At 38.4% G+C, this 23,430-nt stretch overlaps 1 protein-coding gene across 3 annotated transcripts in view; it reads right to left on the bottom strand.

Annotated features, from left to right (window-relative positions):
• Positions 1-23,430, bottom strand: part of JMJD1C (jumonji domain containing 1C) — a 109,406-nt gene that overhangs the window by 32,360 nt on the left and 53,616 nt on the right. For 2 of the 3 annotated variants that reach the window (XM_087702665.1, XM_087702666.1), the window contains exons 4-9: positions 11,431-11,536; positions 5,860-5,984; positions 4,111-4,254; positions 3,826-4,012; positions 2,086-3,746; positions 284-456 (exon numbers count right to left, since the gene is read on the bottom strand). In XM_087702665.1, coding sequence (XP_087558791.1) covers positions 284-456; positions 2,086-3,746; positions 3,826-4,012; positions 4,111-4,254; positions 5,860-5,984; positions 11,431-11,536 — 2,396 coding nt within the window. Of the gene's footprint in view, positions 1-283; positions 457-2,085; positions 3,747-3,825; positions 4,013-4,110; positions 4,255-5,859; positions 5,985-7,770; positions 7,823-11,430; positions 11,537-23,430 lie in introns of those variants that run through there. The other variant, XM_087702667.1, reaches the window with a different exon arrangement.

Raw genomic sequence — 23,430 nt, 5'->3', positions numbered from 1 at the left:
GGCAGCTGCTGTGTTGCAGTATTTTCAGGGAGGGCTTATTTGCGGGGGGAGGGCTTATTTTAGTGCATGCGCTCAAAAGCCCAATTTGGCTTATTATCCGGGGAGGTCTTATTTTAGGAGAAACAGGGTAACAACTTCCTCATTTATTTTAAGATATTTTATGGTGATGCACAAGCACAAACATAATCAGTTTTGAAACAAAACCCAAGACTGATATTTCTACAGCCTTATTTCCCCCCCAGAATCACCTCTCAATTGATGGACTAAAAAAATGCACGCTTACTCTTTATGGCGATCCACAATGCCTTTTGACAAGGGAGGACTTGAGTGGGATGTCAATTTGAGTGGCCGATGTGGCTCTGCACTAGACGGTCTTACAGGAATATGACTCAGCAATCCAAGACCCTCAGACGAGGTCACAGGGGTGGGCTGGTGTAACCAAGGACTAGGAGTATTCTGGAAAAACAATCATAGAATTATCAGTAGAATTTAATTATTTCCTAGGGATGTTCCAGGATAGACAATGGTGGAGTAAAAAAGAATATAATTATGGTCTAGAATGTCATATTAATAATAAACACACGCATACACAGAGTGAGCAATATATTTAAAATGAAGGGCGACATCTTGAACTCCAAACAGAAAATACATCATGGAAGAAAAAAAGGTTCAATTTCCTTTAAATTTACTACGTTCCAACACTTACCTTCCCTTTTTGAATGCTGCTCTTTCAAGTTTTCTTACATAATATAAAGAGAAGTAAAACATAAAGCAGTTTAAGTAGCAACAGAATCTTCAGATGATGGGGCCAGTCACTTCCTCGCAACCCAATCTACCTCCCAGGACAAGTGTTATTGTGGAGAAAACTAGGAGGAAGTAGCATCATGAATGTCACTTTGAACTCCCCTTCAAAAGACAGGATATGCATAACGAAGTCAAACTCTTTAAATCTAGTGTTCTTTCTTGGGTTGTAGGACAGCTGCAGAAGGCAGCCATGTGGTCCTAGGAAAAGGCACAGCTATTTTGAGCAGCTGTGAACATCTGCTATATTCATTTCTCCATGCAGCAAGATACACCTTTTCTGTCTTCAAATCTGAGGGGCAGCACAAACCTAATTTCTACTTCCTGGTGAAAGACATGCTTCTTATCTATGATATGCTTCTTATCTGCCCTGACAATATTTCTAAAGTTTGTTTGAGAAAGCAGGCTGATCCCCACATCTTATTAACTTTTTCAAATTCTGTGATGGAAGTGATGGCTGCTGTGTATTCGGATATCTCTTTAAATGAGAGAGAAGCTGACAATGGTGATTTAAGAGCCATTTTGGCCAAGGTTGACATGGTGGTATAGCTGCTTACAGTAACCAAAGCAATTGAACATGTTGACAAAGATGCCTACTCTTTCTGTAGAAACCATTTAATGTAATTTTTTTTAAAAAAAAGATTAATAATTATTATAATTATTTTAAAAATGGAATTGTGTTTCCCCGAAAATAAGACCATCTCCGGATAATAAGCCCAATCAGGCTTTTGAGTGCATGTGCTATAGTAAGCCCTCCCCCCCAAAATAAGCCCTTCTTGAAAATATTGCAACACAGCAGCAGCCCTGAGGGGACCATGCTCACTGCCTCCTGCACCTCAAAAATAATTAAGACCTTCCCCACAATATTGTCAAGTGATTATTTCGGGAGTCAAAAGAAAACAAGACCCTGTCTTATTTTTGGGGAAACTCTGTAACTTTGGTAAGTTTTTAAATAGCATGAACACACTCTAATTTACAGTCTTCTTTTCCTTTTTAAAAACAAAGTTAAAATCTAATTCAGAAACTACTGTACCTCTTTACATCAATAGCACATCATTCTATTAACATATACAAACAATAAGGTAGGATAATAGATGTAATTGTCTATTTCCCTAAACAAAAACCTGAACAACAATTATTTAAATTTACCAGTTAGGCAAGTTACGCCCACATCCTTCCACTTGAAGAAAGTTTGGCTACATAAAACACTATATTCCAAAGACCCAGCACCCCCATCTATTATTTCTCCCATATATTGTTATTTGGGAGATCAGTAAGACTTACTCTTCTCAAAGTAGTCTCGGTATTAACGGAAGTTTCAGAATGGACCCATTTAGACGATGGTATCCCAAGTCCTGTATAAGCATGTGCTCCATTTGGATACTGCCAAATGATCGGATAAAGTCCTAAATGATTATATGAAGTAGATGGGTGAGTTTGCCCCAGAAGGTGTGGCGACTGATGCTGTAGCAGCTGTTGCTGATGTGCTAATGCTAAATGACTTAAACTGCTGGCATGAGCAGTTTCTAGTCGGGGATGGCCTCCCAGCAGAGAGGCTGTAGGCACTCCTGGTAACACGGCAGGGAGCAGATGCTGATGGTGGAGAGAGTGATGAGATGCACTGCTAAGAGGATGAGTGTTCATAGCAGACAATGGAGCTGGATTTGAGGATTCGGCTAATAAATGGGGTGGGCCTGTTAATGCAGAGTGATGAGTGCTTGGATTTAAAGAAGTTCTGTGGGAAGTGGAATGAGGTGGGTAATTGTGCTGATGTAAATATGGTGTCATGTGATTAGTTCCTGTTTCTTGACCAAGAAGAATGGGATCTCTGTAAATTGTGAAATGTTCCTTTTTGTCAACAGAAAGAGGGTTTTTAGTCACTTCTAACGAAGTAACTCTAGGTGGAATTGGATGGAAGATAGACCTGGGCAAATCAGGCTCCGTTTTAACCGCTGTCTTTGTGACTCCAATTACATGGCTGTTAAGGTAATTAACCTTGGATTTCACAGTGTCAGGCGACTGGGCAGGCTTATATTTAATTTCTGGTGAAGCGTTTGGCTTGATTTTAGAGTTTTCAACTTGTGGGCTGGTTTTTGACTTCAGAGCATCAGAGATGGCTGTTTGTTTGCGAACTCTGCTGTCTTCTGCTAGAGATATTACAGTTAAAGAAGGTGCAGAACCACAGTGAATGTTTTCAGAATTTAAATGTTCATTTGCCGAAATATTTTTCCCAACGTTTGATGGCATCAGTTCCATTTTATTGGCATTATTAATCCAGTTCTCAATAGTTTCTGATTTTTTTACTTCCAGAATGTTGGAATTTGTAAACGGGTGTTTAGAATCACTGATGAGAGGGGCTGTTTCCTGACCAGTTTGTAAACTAAAACTACTTGATAAGTTTTCCTGAGTCTGGTTAACTGAACTGGTTTCAGTATTTGTGTCAATGTAACTTTTTGGCGTGGGACAATTGGTTGCAAATTGTTCATCGGATAGGTGTTCTCTGGGATGCTTGTTTTCCATTCTGCACTCTTGAATGCAGCTGTCATTATCACTATGATCATAGGCTGTTGGCAGATCAGCTCGATGGAGTGAAATTTCTTGAAATTCCAAATCAGCCGATTCTGGTCTTTCCATTTGTTGTTTATCTTCCTGTAGTTCATGCCAGGGAGACTGGTTGCCTATAAGGTTCTTGTCTTCTACCATGTCACTCTGGGATTTTCCTTCTTTCCCATTTATCTTTACAATGTTTTTGCTTTTCAATTCAGTATCTGAATTTTGCTCCGAGGAAGAACCGGTCAATCTTTTGTTTGAGTTTTCAGAGTCACTACTCTCTGAGCTGTCTGAAGTATTGTCTGTGCGCTGTCTCTTCGCACTCATTTTTTTTTCATCTTCTTCTGGTTTTCTTCTTTTAAACATAAATGGTTTATTTTTATTTTTGGAATTTTCTGCAAAGGAAATAAAATACCCTTAATATTGTTTGTGGAAGAAAAATTCTCACTATCCTTATAAAATTATTTTTTTTACCTCCATGGCTTATACAGTCGTATTTTTCTTCTTTAGTCTTCTCTTCCTCTGGCATGCTACTATCGGAACCTTTCCTTTTATTTGGACGAGCATTTCGTTGTAATTGCTGTAAATTTTGTTTTGGTGCTGCATTTTGGGAATTCATTGCTGGCCTCGGGCTATTTGCTTGAGCTCGGGTATAGTGGCCCTAAAACAGATACATATGGTTTACACATTTACAAATAATTAGTAAAAGACATATAGGCATAAAAATGACAACGTAATTTAAAAATGAAATATATCTACGTGGGCTGTGTTGCTGTTCTGACTGGAACGAGACCTGCGTCGTGACGTAATGCCTATGTTTTCACCTTTCAGCAAAGAATGAACAACGTCATCTAGAAAGGTCATCTGAACCATAGATGGATCGACATTTTGTGGCTCTAATACCTGTTTTATTAGAGGAAAAATGTAATCATTTTCTATTTATATCTTCTATAAAAAGATCAATTGGAAATGCAAATTCAATTTCAAAGGGCAGTTTTAAAAGAGTAAAATTTATAAAAATGGCATCTTTTCTTTTAAATCTATCCGGCATCTGCCAAGATTTCACGCCCTTATCCTAAATGAGAAATTCTTGTACAGGCCAAGAATTCCATTGCTAAGCATTGTGGTTGCCACCACATCACTTAGCACACAAACGTTGTGGCAGTTAAATGAGGACTTCGTGAAGTCCTGGCTTCCTGCTGGCTTTCCTATTAACTTTGCTTTGAAAAGCCACCAGGGAATGTCAGAAATCTCAAATCATGCGACTAAGGCTTGCTGCAACATCATAATCGAACTGGGCAACATCCAGATAGCAATTACATGACTGAGGGACTGGTGCAATGGCTGGAACTTCAAGGACCCATCGTAAACTGCCCTCTTTCAGCACCACCATAACTTTGAACAGTTGCTGAATGTATGGTGATAATCTGAGTCAAATAAAACTAAGGCATAAAGACAGAAAGCAAAGTGTGTTTGGTTTAAGTCGGAAAGGAGAGTCATTAATGACATCTTACATCCTTACCCACCAGTATTAAAATGAAACTAGATAAAAGGTTAAATTGGCCTTTATACCTATCCACTGGCATTAGTTTTGATGAATTTATAATACTGAGCAAGCTGCCCAAATTCTTCTTTTTCTTAAATTTGCTTCAAAAACTCAAATAAATAAAACAGAAAAAAAGCCATTTAAGCCATTTTAGAAAAAGAAATTAAAAAAGGATAAAGACATTTCTCATAGATACAGAACATCTCTCAGTTTTTGAACAGTCTTAAACCTTGACCTCTTTGAGTAAAGGTGAACAATCTTTCATATTACATTGATGGAAAGCCAGCTCAAAAGCAAAAATACCCGAATTTAATAATTTTCCATTATTGAAAATCCAGGGTAGCCTTGTCTTTGTATCACAATGTTTTTGCTTAGTCACATGATTGATTGATTTATAATTCTTTATATAATTATTAATCCCAAAATTTTGGCATATGCTTCAAAATTTTATTCGACTCTTTAAGCCATTTTAGTCTTGCCAAATTATACTAGTAAGTGTACAGCTATTAAATCAGTATCATATGGAAAAATATTCCCTCAGTAATGTTGAATTCAGTATAATTAAACTGCCAACCAATCCTTTTAAACATTCTTTGAATTGTCCACGGTCCATAATCATGGTGACAAAACTTTTGTTGGCTTTTTTTAATATTCTACTTCTTCATTTATGCTCTGAAAATATCAAGGATTACTATACTAATTCTTCAATTGGCTTTTGTTCCAAGAATTGTTTATTTTTAATCAGGATACATTTAATAGAACTCCAGATTATTACCAATTAAAAGATTTACATTTTAAAATTAAAAGTCTTGTATTAATTTTCATCTTAAGCTATTAAACATTCTTTTAAAAACAGAGTACCTACAAAATCAATCTAAAGCCAATTATGTCACATACTTATATTTAGTTTCAGCGTTGATGCACTATTAAAGAACAATTTCAGTAGAGAAAAAAATAATTACCTGATCATTCATAACAATCATAGTGCGAGTGAACAGATCATGATGAGTAATTATACCAGTGAACCACTGGGTGGCAGAGTCCTGTCTATATACTCTCACCCTATAGCCGTTTAAAGAATAAGGACCTTCAAAAAATGGAAATAACATTTGAGGATTATTGAAATAATATTTCAACAGACTTTAATTTTAGAAGTGCATGCAATAGAGGTTAAATTATATTATAAAAACAATCCCAAATAATGAAAAGTCAATGTCCATCATGCTTTTTAAAGGCTACCATTTATTTTTGAATTCAGTGCTGATAGTTCCTGATATTGATAAAATATGGCAGATATACGTATAAAGTGCTAAGTTTCCGGGTGGATGAGGAATATAAATCTTTGCAAGCCATGATTCCAGTGGGTGTGGGAAATACACTCATATGTTAAGCACAAGATGCTGAATAGAAAAGCAAGCCTAATTTTATGAACAGAAGCTGTCCAACATACTGTATGTTACTAAAAACATATGCCTTTCATATAGAAACAATTTAGTCCCTGAAGTCTGGGTTTACACAGCTGCCAAGATTCGCCCCAAAATCGACTGCACATTTTTTTTTTACCTTCAGCGGTCTGTTTCTTTCCACTCTAAATGTGCTGTTAAGAATATTACACTCATAAATTTAAATATATAACTTGTAAGTTATGTATTAGCTCAAATATGTCAGATGAAGCAACGTTTAAAATTCAATTTGAAATTCATGCATGAGTAAACCACACTTTTTAAAGTTATATATTCTTTTGTATCGACTGTCCTTCTAACAGTATTATCCTTATTTACTGTAAGTGGGTTCATTAAACTGCTTCCTTGTGCCACACTATTCATAATTATTTTTTTAAAAAAATTCCATCTTCAGGTTATTTTGGTATTTTCACATCTATCTAGGGTACCAACAATTTTAGCAATGGCTAATGAAGGAGTGGCGTATAAGTGTGGGACTATCATATTTTGTCAAGTGTGTAATCACTTACCTCAAAGTTTTTATCCAAGGAATGAAACAGCTACTTGTTTCTTAACACATTTTTAATTTATTAAGGTTTGCGTTAATGTAATAACTTTACGTAAGTTTTTTGAATTAATCTATCCAAATTCAGAAAAGTAATAAACACTTTAGAAGCTGTTACAATCAAATACAACTCATATCATATTTATTTATATCCAACATAACTACATCAGAGTTTGCCCAAGGTACTGAATATTACTAAATTGTTCTTTATATAATTGTTTGCAATATCATCTTACACAGGCAGAGAAATGAATTAGTCTAGAGTAATACTTTAGGGATTTTTTTCCAGATTCTTTCCCCCATTAGGTAGTACTTCTGCAGACTATCCAACGGATGGCCTGCAAACTACGCTGATATTCTATATGCCTAGGGATTATGTGGTACAATGCATTATGTTTAAAGTATTAGTAGTATCAGCACAGGGAGAGTTGAAAAACTGAATTTCAAAATCAGTAGGTCCAAACCATTATCATGTCACTTTTCTTATTGTAAAAGCTTCCTTCAAGTCAAGCTTGACTTCTGACATTTCATGGACACTTCTTTTTAGTTTTCTTGGAAGGAGTTTGCTATTGTCTTCTGGATCTCCCCCCTCCCCCAACTTCTTAATATAGATCATGGCCTTGGTAGTCTAAAGTACTCTAAGTGGGCCTGACACTGCTTAATATCTGAGCCCCCAAAAATGATCAGCTAGGAGCTGCCAAGGCTCTTGATACATACATATTTCATTTCCAGCCAAAGTTATTACAGAAAATGATATCTGGAAGATCCCAGAAAACAAGCCAAAATAGAAAAGGGATAGCTTATCAGCAAATAGAAAACAACATATGCTAAAGGCACAATGCAAAAAAGTCAAGATTCCACATTACCTTAGATTACCAGACTCAGTGGGGAGAGGGGGTGTCCATTACTCCTGAACGTCTGTTAAATTACAAATTATGTCATTTGTGGTAATGTATATAATCTGGGTTAATTATGTCATTACACAAATGACCTGACATTGCAAATGATGTAAAATTAACTGCCAGGTCAGGAGTTTTTGGAATGTAATAAATTTATTTATTATCTTGGTAAACGGGGACAGAAATCTGGTTTGTTGCCTCTGAAGTTCATTAAATCAGGACCTTAAATTGAGGACTCACTGTTATTATAACAGTGTTTAAGCATTGCTTTCCTGAAATTAAGCGGCTGGAGAACGAAGGCAAAAGTTCTAAAAAAATTAATGTGTGATACAGAGATTGCACACATTAATTAGCAGCGCTTCTTTAAATTTGTAGTTTTGAAGTTCAAGTAAACATTTGTTGCATGCAGATTCAGCCTAAACACTTTCTCCTTATTGATCTTCCCTGCATAAATTATAAGTAATGTTTCTTTTGTTTCTGTGGGCTACCTTGTCAGTTTCCGCTCCTATGTTTCTTCTCAATTTTTAAAAATCCAGTTATTAAAAACAAAGAACAAAAGGAAAGGAAATAGGTAAGGAAGGATTCCCGTCTCCTAGAGGAACAGCAAATGACAGTGGGAAACGCACCGAGGGAAAATTTAAGGAGAAATTAATTTCCAAACTAGGATCAAAAGAATAAATGGATAAGGTGAATCTGCAGAAAGATTTCATTTCAAAGAGATGGGAATCCTGAAAAGCTTTAAGATTGCACTGCAATTGCATTTTCTTCCAAATATCACCACCACAAATTTGAAAGAAATTTTGTAATTTGAATGTTATTTTTAAAATGGTTTAAATTTTCATTCTGACTATAAAAATCAAAGAATGATTTCTAAAAATATGTATGATCTCTGTTGTAATTCCTTATACGTTATCAGTGTCATAAGCTATATTATAGAAAGCCAATTATATAATGTAGTTATTTATTACTTAAATTAGCTCATGAATATGGAAGTCAATGCACCATGTTCTGAAACCACTGAAATAGTGGGTTAGAAAGGTTAATGGTTTGATCATAGCATGCTGCCTACACAACCAATTGCAATTCCCAGAATTCCCTACTGTTGAGACTGCAAGTGTCTTCAAGTGTTATAGCCATCATGGCCCTGACTATGTTGCCAATTTTAGACAAGTACAGCTCTCGGTGCCAACGTTGACAGAATAATGTTTTTGTCACTCTTTGTTGGGTTTTGATGTACCTCCTTTCTTTTACCTTTGTTATTGTCTTTTTGGCGAAATTTGTTCTTGACAATCTTATATCAACTGGCAGGGAAATTTGGACTTAAACAATAATTAACAAAGTGTTATCTTCCTTGGGGGGTTAAAATAACAGGAGGCAAATAGAAAAAAAAACCTAAGGAATTGCTGGAGCTCTCGATGGTGCCTACTGCCTCGTCATTATCCAGCTTCTGCTCCCAACAGAATAACATATGGGATTTAAAAAAAAACCAAAACCCACCCAAACATATATTGTTGGCCAAAATAGGAAATGGTTTTGGCTACTAAGGGAAGGTATATTTGCTCCTATCTCAATGGTTCTGGTTTCAATGACTGAACACAGATATTGTAATGGCAAACTGATTTTTTTTTTTTTTACCAGAGATACTAAATCCTGATATTTTTTAATCAGGCTGTGCAATATTTCAGATTCAGAAGTGCTTTGGAACATATAGGACAGCAAACATAGCATCCGTCTTCTACACATTAAAGCTACTGCATCTGGTTCTACGTTAATGTGTTTGTGGGAGGCTTTCAGTGTTGCTATGCAACCACGAAACAACGGTACACTCCTGAATCTATTTTAATGAGTTGCAGACAGGTGCTGCGTTCATATTTAAAAGCAACTCTTGCAAATTCATTCAAATCTGAAATATTGCACAACTCTATTATTTAGGTCTTTAACTGGCTGGAAAATAGCCTATGTGTTCATAATTCTATTTAAGGTTAGACTTTTAAATGAGGATACTACATCTGATCCATGAAGGCTCATATTCTTTAGTAAAGAAATAAATACACTAAAAAAGCATTTCTTAAGTATATATTTTGCAAGGCCATTTGATAGCTGCAGATTGGTCGGGATATACAAAATGTTTGATTCAAACTGTTGTGACCTTAAACCATCCTACTTTGAGCTCACTGCAATCTGCCTACTTCTTACTGCCAGCATTTTAGAAGCAGAAGACTTCAAAATAGACCTACTTCAGGCAGAAAGCACTTCTGAAATGCACATGGAATAAGAGTTTCAAACTGAAAAGAGAGTATTTTGAGCCTGAAACAGATGATTTTTTCCCCCTTTAATGTATGTCCCAAACTTTAAGGATTTGTTTTCTGCTGCAATCTCCTATATTACACAGCAAAACATGAATGCAGCATGGGGTGATAAAGGCTCTGTCTTTGAGCAAGTTTCTCACAGGGCCCGAGATTGTTTAGGGATGAGAGAGGGTAACTGGCCCCAAATCACCCAGATGGCTTTGTCACCTTGGAAGGATTAGAACATGGATCTGATTGCCCCACATCCAGGGATGAAATGCTACTGCTTTGGACCGGTTCGCTCGAATTGGTACCAAAAAAAATTCTGCAACTGATTCGGGTGAACCAGTATTTCCAACGATCAGCTGTGACCCATGATTTATATCAGCTAAAAAGCAGTATTTCTGACTTTCTAGCTAATCTAAATCATGTGGCACAGCGGATTCCCCCCCCCCCCCGCTGTTCTACTTACCTTTGCAGGCACCCCCCCCCCCACACCTGATGTCATCACGTCTGTTTTTGATGCTCTGAACAGGCGTGGAAGGTCCTGTGCATGTATGGAGGTGGCTCGTGCGAGCGAAGCGAGCACGCTCACATTTGCGAATTGGTAATGAAGATAAGTAGATTAACCCCTGCCCACATCTACCACCTTAACCTTTAGAATTTACTGGTTTTCAATGTTTTTTAATGTGCGCACCTTTCTCTCTTTTATTTAAATATAGCACAAACTTAGTAACTTAGAAAAACAAACTCCTGCTAACGCATACAGGTAGTCCTTGACTTACAACAGTACATTTAGTGACCGTTTAAAGTTACAATGGCACTGAAAAATGTGACTTATGGCTATTTTTCACAGTTACGACCTGTACAGCATCCCCATGATCATGTGATCAAAATTCAGATTCATTTAATTATAGCATGAAAGGTCATAAAATGGGGCAAAACTCACTTAACAAATGTTTCACTTAACAACAGAAATTTTGGGCCCTATTGTGGTTGGAAGTCAAGGACTATTTATATTCAGTTTTCCTTAACCATATCAACTTTCAACTCTAAAATATTTTTTGAAATAATTTTTAAAATAGTATTACTTAGTAAAATGGTCTCATTAATCAAATGGAATGGGATCCTTTAAGAGCCACCTGACCATTTGAAAATACTATATATTTGGATGGGAAGTAACAACTAATAGAAATGACAAACCACTAAATCTGGTCACCATATAAGAAATCATCGATTCAGTAATATGCAACACTGTAACATTACTTTATAAAAAATAAAACATAATTCACTATGAGTGTTTATCTAATCAAATGTCAAACATATTTATCAAAATTACCTTGCATAAAAATCTCCTGCACTTTTTGTTCCTTCACCCAGATTTTTACTTCCTCTTGAAGCTGTGGATTATCCCTGAGAACTGGGTTTAAACTGTCTATATCATCCTAAAGAAAACAGAGAAACACTATGTTATGTCTCGTAAACATTTATTATTCAATTATTTGACGCAAATACTGTAACCTGAAAAAAATCAGACAGATGACAGAAAGTGTCCTGACTGCGTCCAGGTTTTTGCCGAAATTTTTTGAATATAAATACTATAAAAATATAAAGTGAATATAAAAATGATTTTGGATTTTGATATTTATAATATCTTGTTTAATGATTAGAAGCTAAATAATGTATGAAAAAGATCTACATCAATATATATTCTATCAAAAGCCATTAATTTAATATTTATCGATTAAACTCCCTTCTGTGTAAAAATATTTCCCTTGTCACAATTGGGATCTTATTACATTCACCCCAGAGGTAGTATTCAGCCGGTTTGGGCCGGTTTGCCCGAACCGGTAGTGGAAATTGCAGGTGGGCTTGCCCCTCCACCCCGGCTCTATGCCATCCTATATAGGCACATTTTCAAGACGTGCATATGTGCAAGCTGCACGTACGATCAAAGTGCATGCATGGAAGGCTAAGCACCTGCGTGACAGAGCACATGCAAGCAAATTGAGCGTGCACGCTCACATTTGCAAACCGGGAGGGAAAGTAAGTAATACAACCCCTGATTCACCCCAAAATGAAGGTCCGAGCATGCATTCTCAATGTCGCACCACTTCTGGTGAGTTATTGCGAACTGAGGTTCTTCTAGAATAGAAGAACACACTGAAGTCAAAAACAATGCTTGAGTGTGAGATTCAAAAATCTCTCTGTACTAAGGAGAAATTGCAAGATTACCCACATGTACTCCACAAAGCTGGGGTGGGGGTTAAACAAAAAGCAAGAATTGCATTTTTTGCAGTCAGGTTGCCATAAATTGGGAGTCATGAGTAGTTGATAAAAAGTCTTGCTTTAAAGAATGCAAGAGAAAAGTAAAAGAGGAAGATTTGCTCCACTTCATTAGCTACTATTTATAAGGTAGGGTTTATTAATTAATAATTTATTCATTTATTTACTGGCAGGGCTTATAAGGTATATGTAATCAGTTTATACAGCTGCTTAATATGTAATTGGTATTAAAATAATACAAGTCAAATTTACAAACTAAATTGTATATAAAACTGGCAGACATACTCAGAAGAATAAATTCCTCCTCAAGCAGGATAGGCAGAAGGGTACAGATATAGTATATGTTTGGGTAAGCAAGCCTCCTTATTTAACAACACTGAGATATGAATTTGATTGTCAGGATATATATATATATTTTATCTACAGTTGGATTTGGATTTTACCCTGTATTTATAAATCGGTTCACAATGTTGCTCAGGCCCATTTGTATTTTCCCTGAGCTACAGTTGATGGATCTGGGGTTCCAGCACAAAATTAAAACTCATAAGGTTGGCATGAAGAATGGAGACTTGCAAATATGAACTGAAACAGAAATGGGAATGGCTAACACATTACACTTCATTTGGTCTCAATGAGTAAGAAGCCTGCTTTCAACCTCTTTTTTTAAAGACACTTTATTAACATTCTCTAATTAGTTTTCTTTCTGTTCAGTTTCAAATGGAACATATCTACTAGACAACCTATTCCTTCTCGATTATTGTCCATCCAGATTGGAAACTGGACAGTGGTAGATATGTCCAAATCTTAATAACAAGTAGCTGGGATTACCATGTGCTTTTTAATGATACATGCTATGGAAGCCATTTCTACATTAAATACTTGTGCGTGTCTGTCCGACCGTCCATAACTCTGGAACGCCTAGAGCAATTTCAACCAAACTTGGTACAGATTACTTACTCTCTGGAAAAAAATACTGTGGGGTAACACACCTCTAACACCCCCTTGGTGTGTGTTTTAAGATACAGCCTGTTGTGCCTTAAAATGGCTTCTACTATACAGCGCAGTGGAGGTGCCATGGTAACGGATTCACAGTACTCCACAAGGGGGCTCCCTCTGGTAAGGGGGAAAATCCAACATTAGAAATTACATTTGGTTCGGACATTTTCCTCCTATAAATAAATACCTGGACAACGCCGGGTTATCAGCTAGTACCAAATATAAAAGTGAAAACAGTTTCAAAACTATCTGTAGAGTCAAATAAACCAGCTCTGTTTATACTATCTGTCTCAAAAGTACATAAGCTAAACTGCTAGCTACACCATCAGCAAAATCTGTAAAAGGACAGTGTCTCAATGAATTCTGGCATTTTATCCAGCATTATCACATCTCTACTGAAGTTTAGAAAAAAGAAATCGCCTCCTCCAATAAGATGAAAATTTGTGTTCTTTTTAAAATGCTCTACAACCTCTGGACATATGACAAGAACATTTACTGATCATAACTCTTTAAGTATCCAGGATAAAAAAGCTGCAACCCCACCCCCAAAATACCTGGAATGTCTGATAAAGCCACAGCATAGGTTTTAGATCCTTGAAAATATTTAAATGGCATTTACAGAATTAAGATTAAAGTTTATTCTTCACACACTAAAATCAGTAAAATGAAAAAAAATACAGGTAGTCCTCAACTTATAAGCATTCAGTTAGGGACCGTTCAAAATTATAATGGCACTGAAAAAAAGTGACATGCAACCAGTCCTTGCACTTATAACCACTGCAGCACCCCCAACCTCCCCAAACAGTCATGTGATCAACATTCAGGCACTTGGTAACTGGCATGTATTTATGATGGCTGCTGCAAACTAAGATAATATTATCACCATATGTAATCTTCCCAGCTAGCTTCCAACAAACAAAGTCAATGGGGGAAACCAGATTTACTTAGCATTTTGTATTTCTAGTCTGCCCATATCCCTCAAAAAGAACTCTTAATGGCCATATGATTCACTTAACTTAATTTATAAAGTTGGGTGCAACTCACTTAACTGACTTGCTAAGCAATGGAAATTCTGGTCTCCATTATGGGAGACTACCTGAAAAAGGGGACATCGCTAGCAGAATCTCCCAGGTAGCTCAAACTGGCTGGACTGGTTCCAATTGGAGAATGCAGTCCTGCACGTAAGAAGGTGACAAGCCACAGTAATGTAAATCTAGGAACAACATTGATCAATGCTGGTTGGTTGGTATAAATGTTTAAACCGGTCCTCAAATTTCAACAACAGCTGTTGCCTGCCTGTGATCCTAGCACGTAATAATGGTATCTGATTTGAACCCAATTCAGCACCCTAAATTTCCAACTGTTTTAAAGTCAGTGAAATACATGGTGAAGTTTATTAACCTGTAATTATGCTGTTTGTTTCCATCTACTTCTGGCTTCCATTTCTTTAATTCTTGAAAGTATATTCCATTAAAAAAAATCAATTCAAAGGTATACCAAAGTAGCACAATTATGTACTCAAATAAATGAAAATTCAGTTTTGTACAGAAAACTGACTTGTTATTTACTGCAAACTTACTGATATAAAATTTTTTGAAATCCAAATAAGATGTTAAAAAAATTCAGAGATACAGGCAGACTACCAATACATTTTATATATTTTAAGACTGTATGCTTTGCTACAGTCATGTCTTTGTCCTGAGTGTATATAATTGTAAGTCTAATTTCTTATTAGGTCAGCAACATATGTCCTTCCCATTTATAATCTTTTTTTCAGCTTAAAAATAGAAGATTTAAGTCAAGAAAGAAAAAGTATTACATTCCTTACTTTCATGCCAGATGATTAAATTTACAACAGCTACACTACACAATGAAATATAAACTTTTTTGCAAGGACTAATAAACAAAATGCAGTCAGAATTTTAATACCAATATAATAATTCTGTCAAGATCAAAATGAGCTTTTGCTGTTGCAACCATTATCGCTTCTCAGTTTGCCAACAAACCAGAGGGAAGAGAAGAGGGAGATGGAATGTAGGCTCCACTCATCAAGAAGACAGCCATGAGAGCCAAGGAAACTTCAGCAGGTGTTTGCCAAAGCCTTTTTCTCATAACAATACAATGAGACCTTAATTGGATAATATGACCTGCTCTAAAGGGGGATGGAGAATCTATACTTTAATTATCTAGGTTTGTGTGGAAAATAGCTATATCTGGTTTTGCCCTTCATCAGTGCCAAAACGATGTACTCAATAAAGTTTTGCATTCAGAGATTGGATCGTCTTGACTGTGCTTGTTTTGGTTGGGTTCGTCAGTCAGAACGCTGACATTAAACCAGTTCTACCAAAGTTAAAAAGGACAAAAGAGTCCTAAGCTCCTGCAGCCTGTCTAGTCACCTCTGGAAGAGCTGTGAAGGCACAGGAGAAGATGTCCAGGGTGGAACATAAAGGAGACCAAGCTGCCAAATCAGGGATGGGCCCGGTGAAAGAGGCTCCAACTGCAGGCCAGGTGGACTTCGGTACCTAGACAGTGACCCGTTTGAAGGGACCAGCAGAGAAGACCAAACAGCCAGCAGTGCGGGAGGAGGCCATAGTGGCTGGGGAACTCCATTAGGTGTGTGAGGAACTATGCCAGGGTGTGGTGCTGAAGGCGTGCAAAGTTGAATTCCCCTGAAGTGGCATTTACCTGGGCCCCAAGATGGAAAGGGAAAAGAACAGTGGTAGGAAGAGTCGGTGGAATGAAGATACCTGGAAGCCTGCCGCAGCCCATCAGTCAAAAAACTGAGAGAGAGGTTCGTTGGAATGGAGATGCATGGAGTAGAACTGGCACATCAAATTGCCCAAGCTTCTGAAGCAGTATCCAGTCAATCCTCGATGACTCTCCCACCCCTACTGCTTTAACCCTGGCCGAGGATGGGGGGAGCCGTAGCCTTGGGAGCAGCTAGCCCCTCATGGACCACCATCCCCCAACTGGGCCAAATTCCAGGGCAAGGTGCTGATGGACCCCAATGGGCAGCAGCCCAATTGCACAGGATCACCAGAAGGCCTCCAGTGCAACTGGCGGGTGCGGGTGCTCAGCCCAGGTCCTTTCTCTATGGAGTGGGATGGCCTCAGGGATACTGGAGCACCCTAGGACCCATTGAGCCCCTGCCGATCAAGGCCACGTTTGATGATAGTCCGGAGAAATCGGTGTTCTTCCTGAATCAGGCGTGAGCTCATCTGGATCAATATGGGCCAACTTACTTCAATGATGTGCCTTGTGTGAATGCCATTGTGGCAAGACTAGAGGGAGAAGCAGCAGAATGGGTGACAGGCCACCTGAGCTGGGGGACCCTGACATCTTCTTGGAAAGCCCAGAGCCTGATTTGGAGATGCCACGCAAAATGAAGTATGTAGGGTGATCAACCTGGTCATGGTCCCAGGCCCAATTATAGGGGAAGGTGAAAGACACTATGAGGTTAAATGAATCTTAGATTCTAGATGTTATAAAGAAAAGCTGCAATACTTGGTGCAATGGAAAGGCTATCCACTTTCAGAGGCAAGGTGGATGAAAGCCCACAATATTAAGGCAGATCGTTTAATAGGCGGATTCCCGGCAAAATGCCTTCAGAAGCCAGGGTCCCTCCAGGGAGGAGGTCAGAGTAAACGATAACACGTAATTATTGTTTTCTAGGTATCTCTTACATTTTAGATGGGGTGGGCTGGGGTGTCTGCCTGTCAAGTTGGAAGTGTGCTTTTGCTGTTGCAACCATTATTGCTTCTCAGCTTGCCAATGAACTAGAGGTGAGGGAAGGAAGAGATGGAATGTAATCTCTAGACATCAAGAAGAGAGCTGTGAGAGCCAAGAACACTTCAGCAGGTGTTTGCCAAAGCCAAAGCCTTTTTCTCATTCAGTTGCCCAATGACCCTTGCTGTACTGAGCTTGAAATCCGGTCCTTTCCAGGGACCTGTTTGGGAGATTTGAATAAACACATGTAGAACACATGCTGCGTGTCTGTGTGGGTAGCAGGGCAACACATGCATATCCATTAGGTTAGAGCAGTATAGGTTTAGTCTGGCAAGATTCTGTCTATTTATTTATTAAATTTATATGCTGCCCATCTTGCCTAGATTCAACTCCAGGCAGCTTACTACTAGCAACAGGATAAAATAACAAATGGTAATACTAAAATCAATCAGAATTAACAAAGACGGTATGCGAGTAGGGTCCTCAGGTCAATTGGCATACCAGATCTCCAGGCGCTTTTGGAAGGCCAAAAATCTATGTGTGGATCTCGCATTGAAGAGCACACTCTTCCCGGGGGGGTGGGGGGAGAGAGCCACAGAGGGGAAAAAACCTCTTTTCTGAATGATGTAAGCAAATAAAATCTTAATTTTTGTTAGATGCTGTTACAATGTCCTTGGGCTAGGCCTGACATCCATCCAGAGAAATTATAAGGTCACTTTTTTCCAGGGAGCACACGTGTCTATTGACCACTAAAATTCCATCTTGGTAGGAATTAATCTAACCCTGTTTTGCCCCAACCTTTCTTACACAGTGTAACTTTCAATTATTTTATTTTCAAAATACTGGTTCCTTTTCCCTTTTTACTAAAAAAAAAAGATGTTAAAAAAGTTCTAACAGCATACCAATTCTATTCTTGCAGCCTACCATCATCCTGAAACAGTCCCAGAAACATAGCTTTGTCGAGTCTTTGAAATAATAAAATAATATAGCTCTTTCACATTTTTAATGGACTCAGATCAGTTTTTAAGGCTTGGGATTTTTTTTAAAACTAGGATGTCTTACATCATTTTCTCACTTGAATATATCAAACAGAGAGCCAGTAATGGTCTATTGCAGGAGTGTGAAACTGACGGGGCATTTGGCTCGCGAGGCCGTTTGGGTCTCACCAATGTGAAGGGGAAAGATGTGGCCAGTGTGGCTTTGGCCTGCTATACCCAGTACGAAGAGGATACAAGCCAGCAGTTTGGGGAGTGGCATCAAGCAGACCATGCCAACCGAGTTGGCCACAACCACCCCCCCGCCCCCCGAGTTCAATCACAGCCCTGATGTGGCCCTCAATGAAATTGAGTTTGACACCCCTGGTTTAATGGTTAACGCTAGAAACCAGGAGATTGTGAATTCAGATTTATTTTGTACATGAAAGTCAGCTGGGTGACCTTGGGCCAGGCACCCCCTCTCAGCCCAATTCACCTCTCAGGATTGTGGTTAAAACAGAAGGAAGCGTGATGTGTTGCATATGTTTTTTGCCTTGAATTATTTGTAAAAATAACAAAGGTGGGCTATAAATAAGTAAACAAATAAAAAATAAACAGAATAGTTACATGTATACATAATAATCCTGAAGATCTGTTATCAATTTTTGTTTCCTGTAATTTTAAACACAAATTTAAAATCTTCTAGAAAAATATAGCTGACCAAAACTGCAGTATGTTTAATAAAAGACTAAGACCCTTATTTCAAAATGAGTTACTTAATCTGATGTATTATGCCACAGAGGTGATAGAAAAGAATAAAGAACAAGATTAAGGATGAACTGATAAGATGGAGATATAATTCTTCAAATGATATTTCAAAATCAAAAGTTAGTATGAACAGGAAATAATTTTGCCCAGAAGCACTGAAATATCAACTTTAATTGGAGAAGGAAATGATGTACTGAAACTGAAATTCTATATTTTAGTGTATGTTTTCAATACAGTAATGGTTAAATTTCTAAATTCACAAATTGCAGCCAGGAAATAAATTCCCAGTAATGCAGACTTCACTGTTTATAGCCAGGAAAACCATGAAAAGAATAATTTGTCTTCCTGTGGCAGTTTCTCCCCGCATACACATGAAATGGAAGGACTCCCAGCCTTTATGAATGCTGCCAAGAAATAAAGCTGAAAGCCTCTACATGTGCAAGTAGATGCACCTTCACATTTCCAAGGTTCTTGGCCAAGGGAAAATGGTCAATGATTCAAGATTGCATGCTGCCCACAAATTGCATAGCAGTGTTTGCCTAGAACTGCTGAATCGGATAACATAATTTTCTATTGAGAAATAGTCTGAACCTACTGCAGTTTTTATTTATGTCCAGTGTTTCAAATTACCTTCAATATCCAAAAGAAAAAAAAAACACACTTAAAACTTCATGTTTGTCCTACCAGAGCTCAATAGGCAATTACAGTTCTCTACAATTTTACCTTTTGTTCAATAATAGCAATAGTACTTTGACGTATATATCACTTCATAGTGCTTTTCTAAGCAGTTTACAGAGTCAGCATCTTGCCCCCAACAATCTGGGTCCTCATTTTACCCACCTCAGAAAGATAGAAGGGCTGAGACAACCTTGAGCCAGTGAGATTTAAACTGTCAAACTGCAGCTAGCAGTCAGCTGAAGTAGCCTGCAGTACTGCACCCTAACCACTGCGCCACCTTGGTTCTCTATAAATTCAGTAATTTATTGGATAGGGTAGAAAATTCTCAGGCTACATATTTCCCCAGTAGTCATGGTGTCATCTAGAGCTGTATTTCTCAAGCTCTTTAAGTATCTTTAAGATGTGTGGACTTCAACTCCCAAGAAATCCCCAGTCAGTTTGAAAGTTGGTCCATACAACTTAGTTGCTGAACTTGAGAAATGCTGAACGAAACGGACTTTTGAATGACCATAAGCTCAGGACTTCAGAGAATAAGACTCTAAAGAAAGGAATATGGGAGGCAAGCTAAAAAACGAATAAGAATTGAAGTATTAAAATGATGGATAAAAAGGAAATATTTTTCTTTTTTTCTTAATATAATGATGGACTGATGAAAAATTAGAATAGAGGTAGAAATAAGAAAAAAAGTAATAGTTAGATGGAAAGATTGGAGGTTGAAAGATGGTATCTTTATGTATGTTTAAAAAATATGATGATTGGCATGAAAATGGTCTATTGAAATATTGAATAATCAAATAATGAAGGACTATGACTCAATATTAACATGTGTATCAACATTAGGATAAGTAATGGTGACCTGACTAGAAGCTAGAATAGGGATAGAAATACGAAATAGGGGGAATATTAGCATATATAATTTTTATACAATAGAATATAAGCAATAATCAGATCGAAAGATTAGTGGGCAAAATATGGTATTACTATGTATGTTTAAATAATATTATCATTGGCATTAACTATTTTAAATCAAACAAGTATATTAATACTAGCATTATGTAAGTTTGTTCAATGTAATAAAACTTAAAAAAAACAACTTATGACTATTCATTCAGTGACCGGATGAAGGGACTTATGACTATTACTTGAAATTATGGCTGTTGTAGTGCCCTCCAGTCAACATATTGTATGATCTGGTTTCTTGGCACTTGTGAAGGGTTGCCAAGCCCTTTGTGATCATGTGATAGCCACTTACAATCTTCCTTACCAGCTTCCTCAGAAAGCCAACAGGAAAGCTGGCAGGGAAGGTTGCAAGACCCTTCCTGTCTCTGGTACAGTGAGCACAGTGTGCCAGTTCCCCTTCCCTCCCTGGGTTAGAAAGTTAGAACGACTAACGAAAGTCGTTCTAACTTTCTAACCTAGGGCAGATGGGAGGAAGGTGATATGTCGTGGTAGAGAAAGGAATGGGGGGGGGGGTGGATTTGTGCACTAAGGGCTTCCTTTCTCTAGTACAGCAGGCTGGTTCCATCTTGCAAACAGAGGGGAGAAGAAGGCCTTACTCTGGCCCAGCTCAGGCATTCCCTTCTGTGCATGAAGCAGAGTTGCCTGCTCTGTTTCAGCAGGAATCTCTTTTGCTCTGTTCATTTAAGCAGCAGTGTGATTGCTTAGCAACTCCATCTGGAAGGGCTGGGGGAGTGGTGGTTGAAAGAGGTGATCACACGGGTGCCTCACTTAAAGACTGCAATGAATTAGCACCATAATAGGCAAGCTCCCTTACATGGCAGGACCAGAACAATGTTATTGTCAGATGTGATTACCTTGTTTTTCTGAATTAAGACACGGTCTTATATTTTTGGGGGGCTCCAAAATAAACACTAGGGCTTACATTTGGGGAAACAATTTCAGGGTGATCTGCTTGGCTGGGCGCCCCACACCTCCAGGGCACATACAAAAGGTGGTGACCACACGGGGCTGACATTGTCTGGCAGCAGCTGCAGGCCACTGGACACTTGGTCGGAGCACTTGTGGGCTATGCAGCCTGCGTAGCGCATGTGAGTTTATTACCTGTCCAAGCAGCAGACAGAGGCGGGGGGGAAGGCACATAATCTAGATGCACTGTGTGAGTGACGGGAAAGCTAAAAGTTGGTAGGCTGGAGCATTTGGGTGGCTGTGGAAGGCTTGTCTTTGCGCAGCAGCCCCCGCAGCAGATGGAGGCAGACACATGGGAGGCACACAATCCGGATGTGCTATGTGGGCTGCAGGCAAGCCGAGAGATGGTGGGGTGGAGTGGGCAGCCGGCCTGGGATGCTCGACTTCATGTGTCTCAGCTTACTTGCAGCCAGAGCAGCACGCCAAGATCATCTGCTTCCCCCCCGCCCCACGCCTCTGCCTCCATCTGCTGTCAGTGCCGCCGCACAAAGACGAGTCTCCTGCAGCCACCCACCTGCTCCAGCCTACCGTCTCTCAGCTTTCCCGTGCCCACCCTGCCTCTGTCTTTTGGACAGGTAATCAACTCACCTGCACTGAGTTGGCCTGACATCATTGGCCCCTGTGTGCTTGCTGCCTCCTGTGCTGGCCACACCTACCCCCTTCACTAGGGCTTATATTAGGCCCATGCGGAAAAATCAGGCTAGGACTTATTTTCAGGGTAGGTCCTAATTTTCAGGGAAACACGGTACCCTCAGCTGTTCCATTGAATATAGAATGTGCTGGTTTTTGTATTGTTTTGTATTTTTTTCCCAGTTATATTGTTTTAGCTATTTGCCATCAATCCAGAGTTTATTGATGGGTGGGCTTTGTAAATTGGAATAAATAAAAGAATATAGTAAATGGAAACTTAATTAATGGAAGCCCATAATTCTGGGGACTGGGAATGATAAAAATAGCAAGATAGGAAAGAATTAAGTATTTAGCATGCTCCTCCAAACCCATTAATCCTCCTCAGAAATATAGGGACTTAATCACACTCAACAGATGGTTGGCGATGTGCTATCTGCTATCTCTATTCAAATCAGCTATCCAGTTTGCAATTATACCTCTACGTGAAGCAGCACAGAAACAGCAGCAGTGAACAATAAACAGAACGATCTTACACAACACTGAATATTGTTATCCTTATTCCTTGCCTCCCTTTCAGGTCACGATTGTCACACTGCAGCACATTGGCGGTGATGACTCATTTACCAGCTACAACAGAAAACTCCCACTAATCACTTCATTGTTATAAGGAGAAAAGGCAAAGTAGAAATAAAAATGAAAAAGGTGTCTGGAAGTAATATCAATAACTTGCACTATATACTGATGATTCCACCCTGATAATTAAAAATGCCAAGGATCAGCAAGCTCTAACGCTTCAAAGAATAGCACTTAGTTGAGCAACCATATAGGTCTTGGAAAAGATATTCAAATGCTGTGATGTGTCTATACCTAGAGATCAGAATTGTGCAAATCATGGTGTTTGTTATGACACTCTATGGAAGCAAAAGTTGGACTTCAAAGACGCGGAATAGGAAAGGCATTGACACCTTTGAACTTTCGTGTTAGAGAAGACTCCTGAGAATACCGTTGACAACTAAGGAAACAAACTGATGGATCATTGAACAAAACAATCTAAAATTCTCACCTGAAGCACAAATGACCAGGCTCAAGTTATCCTACTTTGGACACATTATGCAAAGATCTAGCTCTTTGAAGAAGACTCTAATGCCAGGAAAGGTGGAAGAAAAAGAATTAACTTGCAACAAGGTGGATGGACTGTTACACTGGCCATGATTACACCATTGAGAGACTTGAAAGAATCTGGAGAATTTATGTGGCCACTAGGAGTCAAAAATGACTTGACGGCATAGTAATCAATCACTCCTATTTCCATTATCACAAGGGCAACAGTTATACTTACAGCTGAACCAAGAGCA

This window comes from Thamnophis sirtalis, unplaced genomic scaffold (genome assembly GCF_051295495.1).
Source record: "Thamnophis sirtalis isolate CommonGarterSnake01/CBP01778 unplaced genomic scaffold, rThaSir2_p1.2 scaffold_15, whole genome shotgun sequence".
In the NCBI taxonomy this organism is placed as follows: domain Eukaryota; kingdom Metazoa; phylum Chordata; class Lepidosauria; order Squamata; family Natricidae; genus Thamnophis; species Thamnophis sirtalis.
The sequence above is the reverse complement of the archived record's forward strand: the minus strand, read 5'-3'. Positions and strand labels throughout refer to the sequence as shown.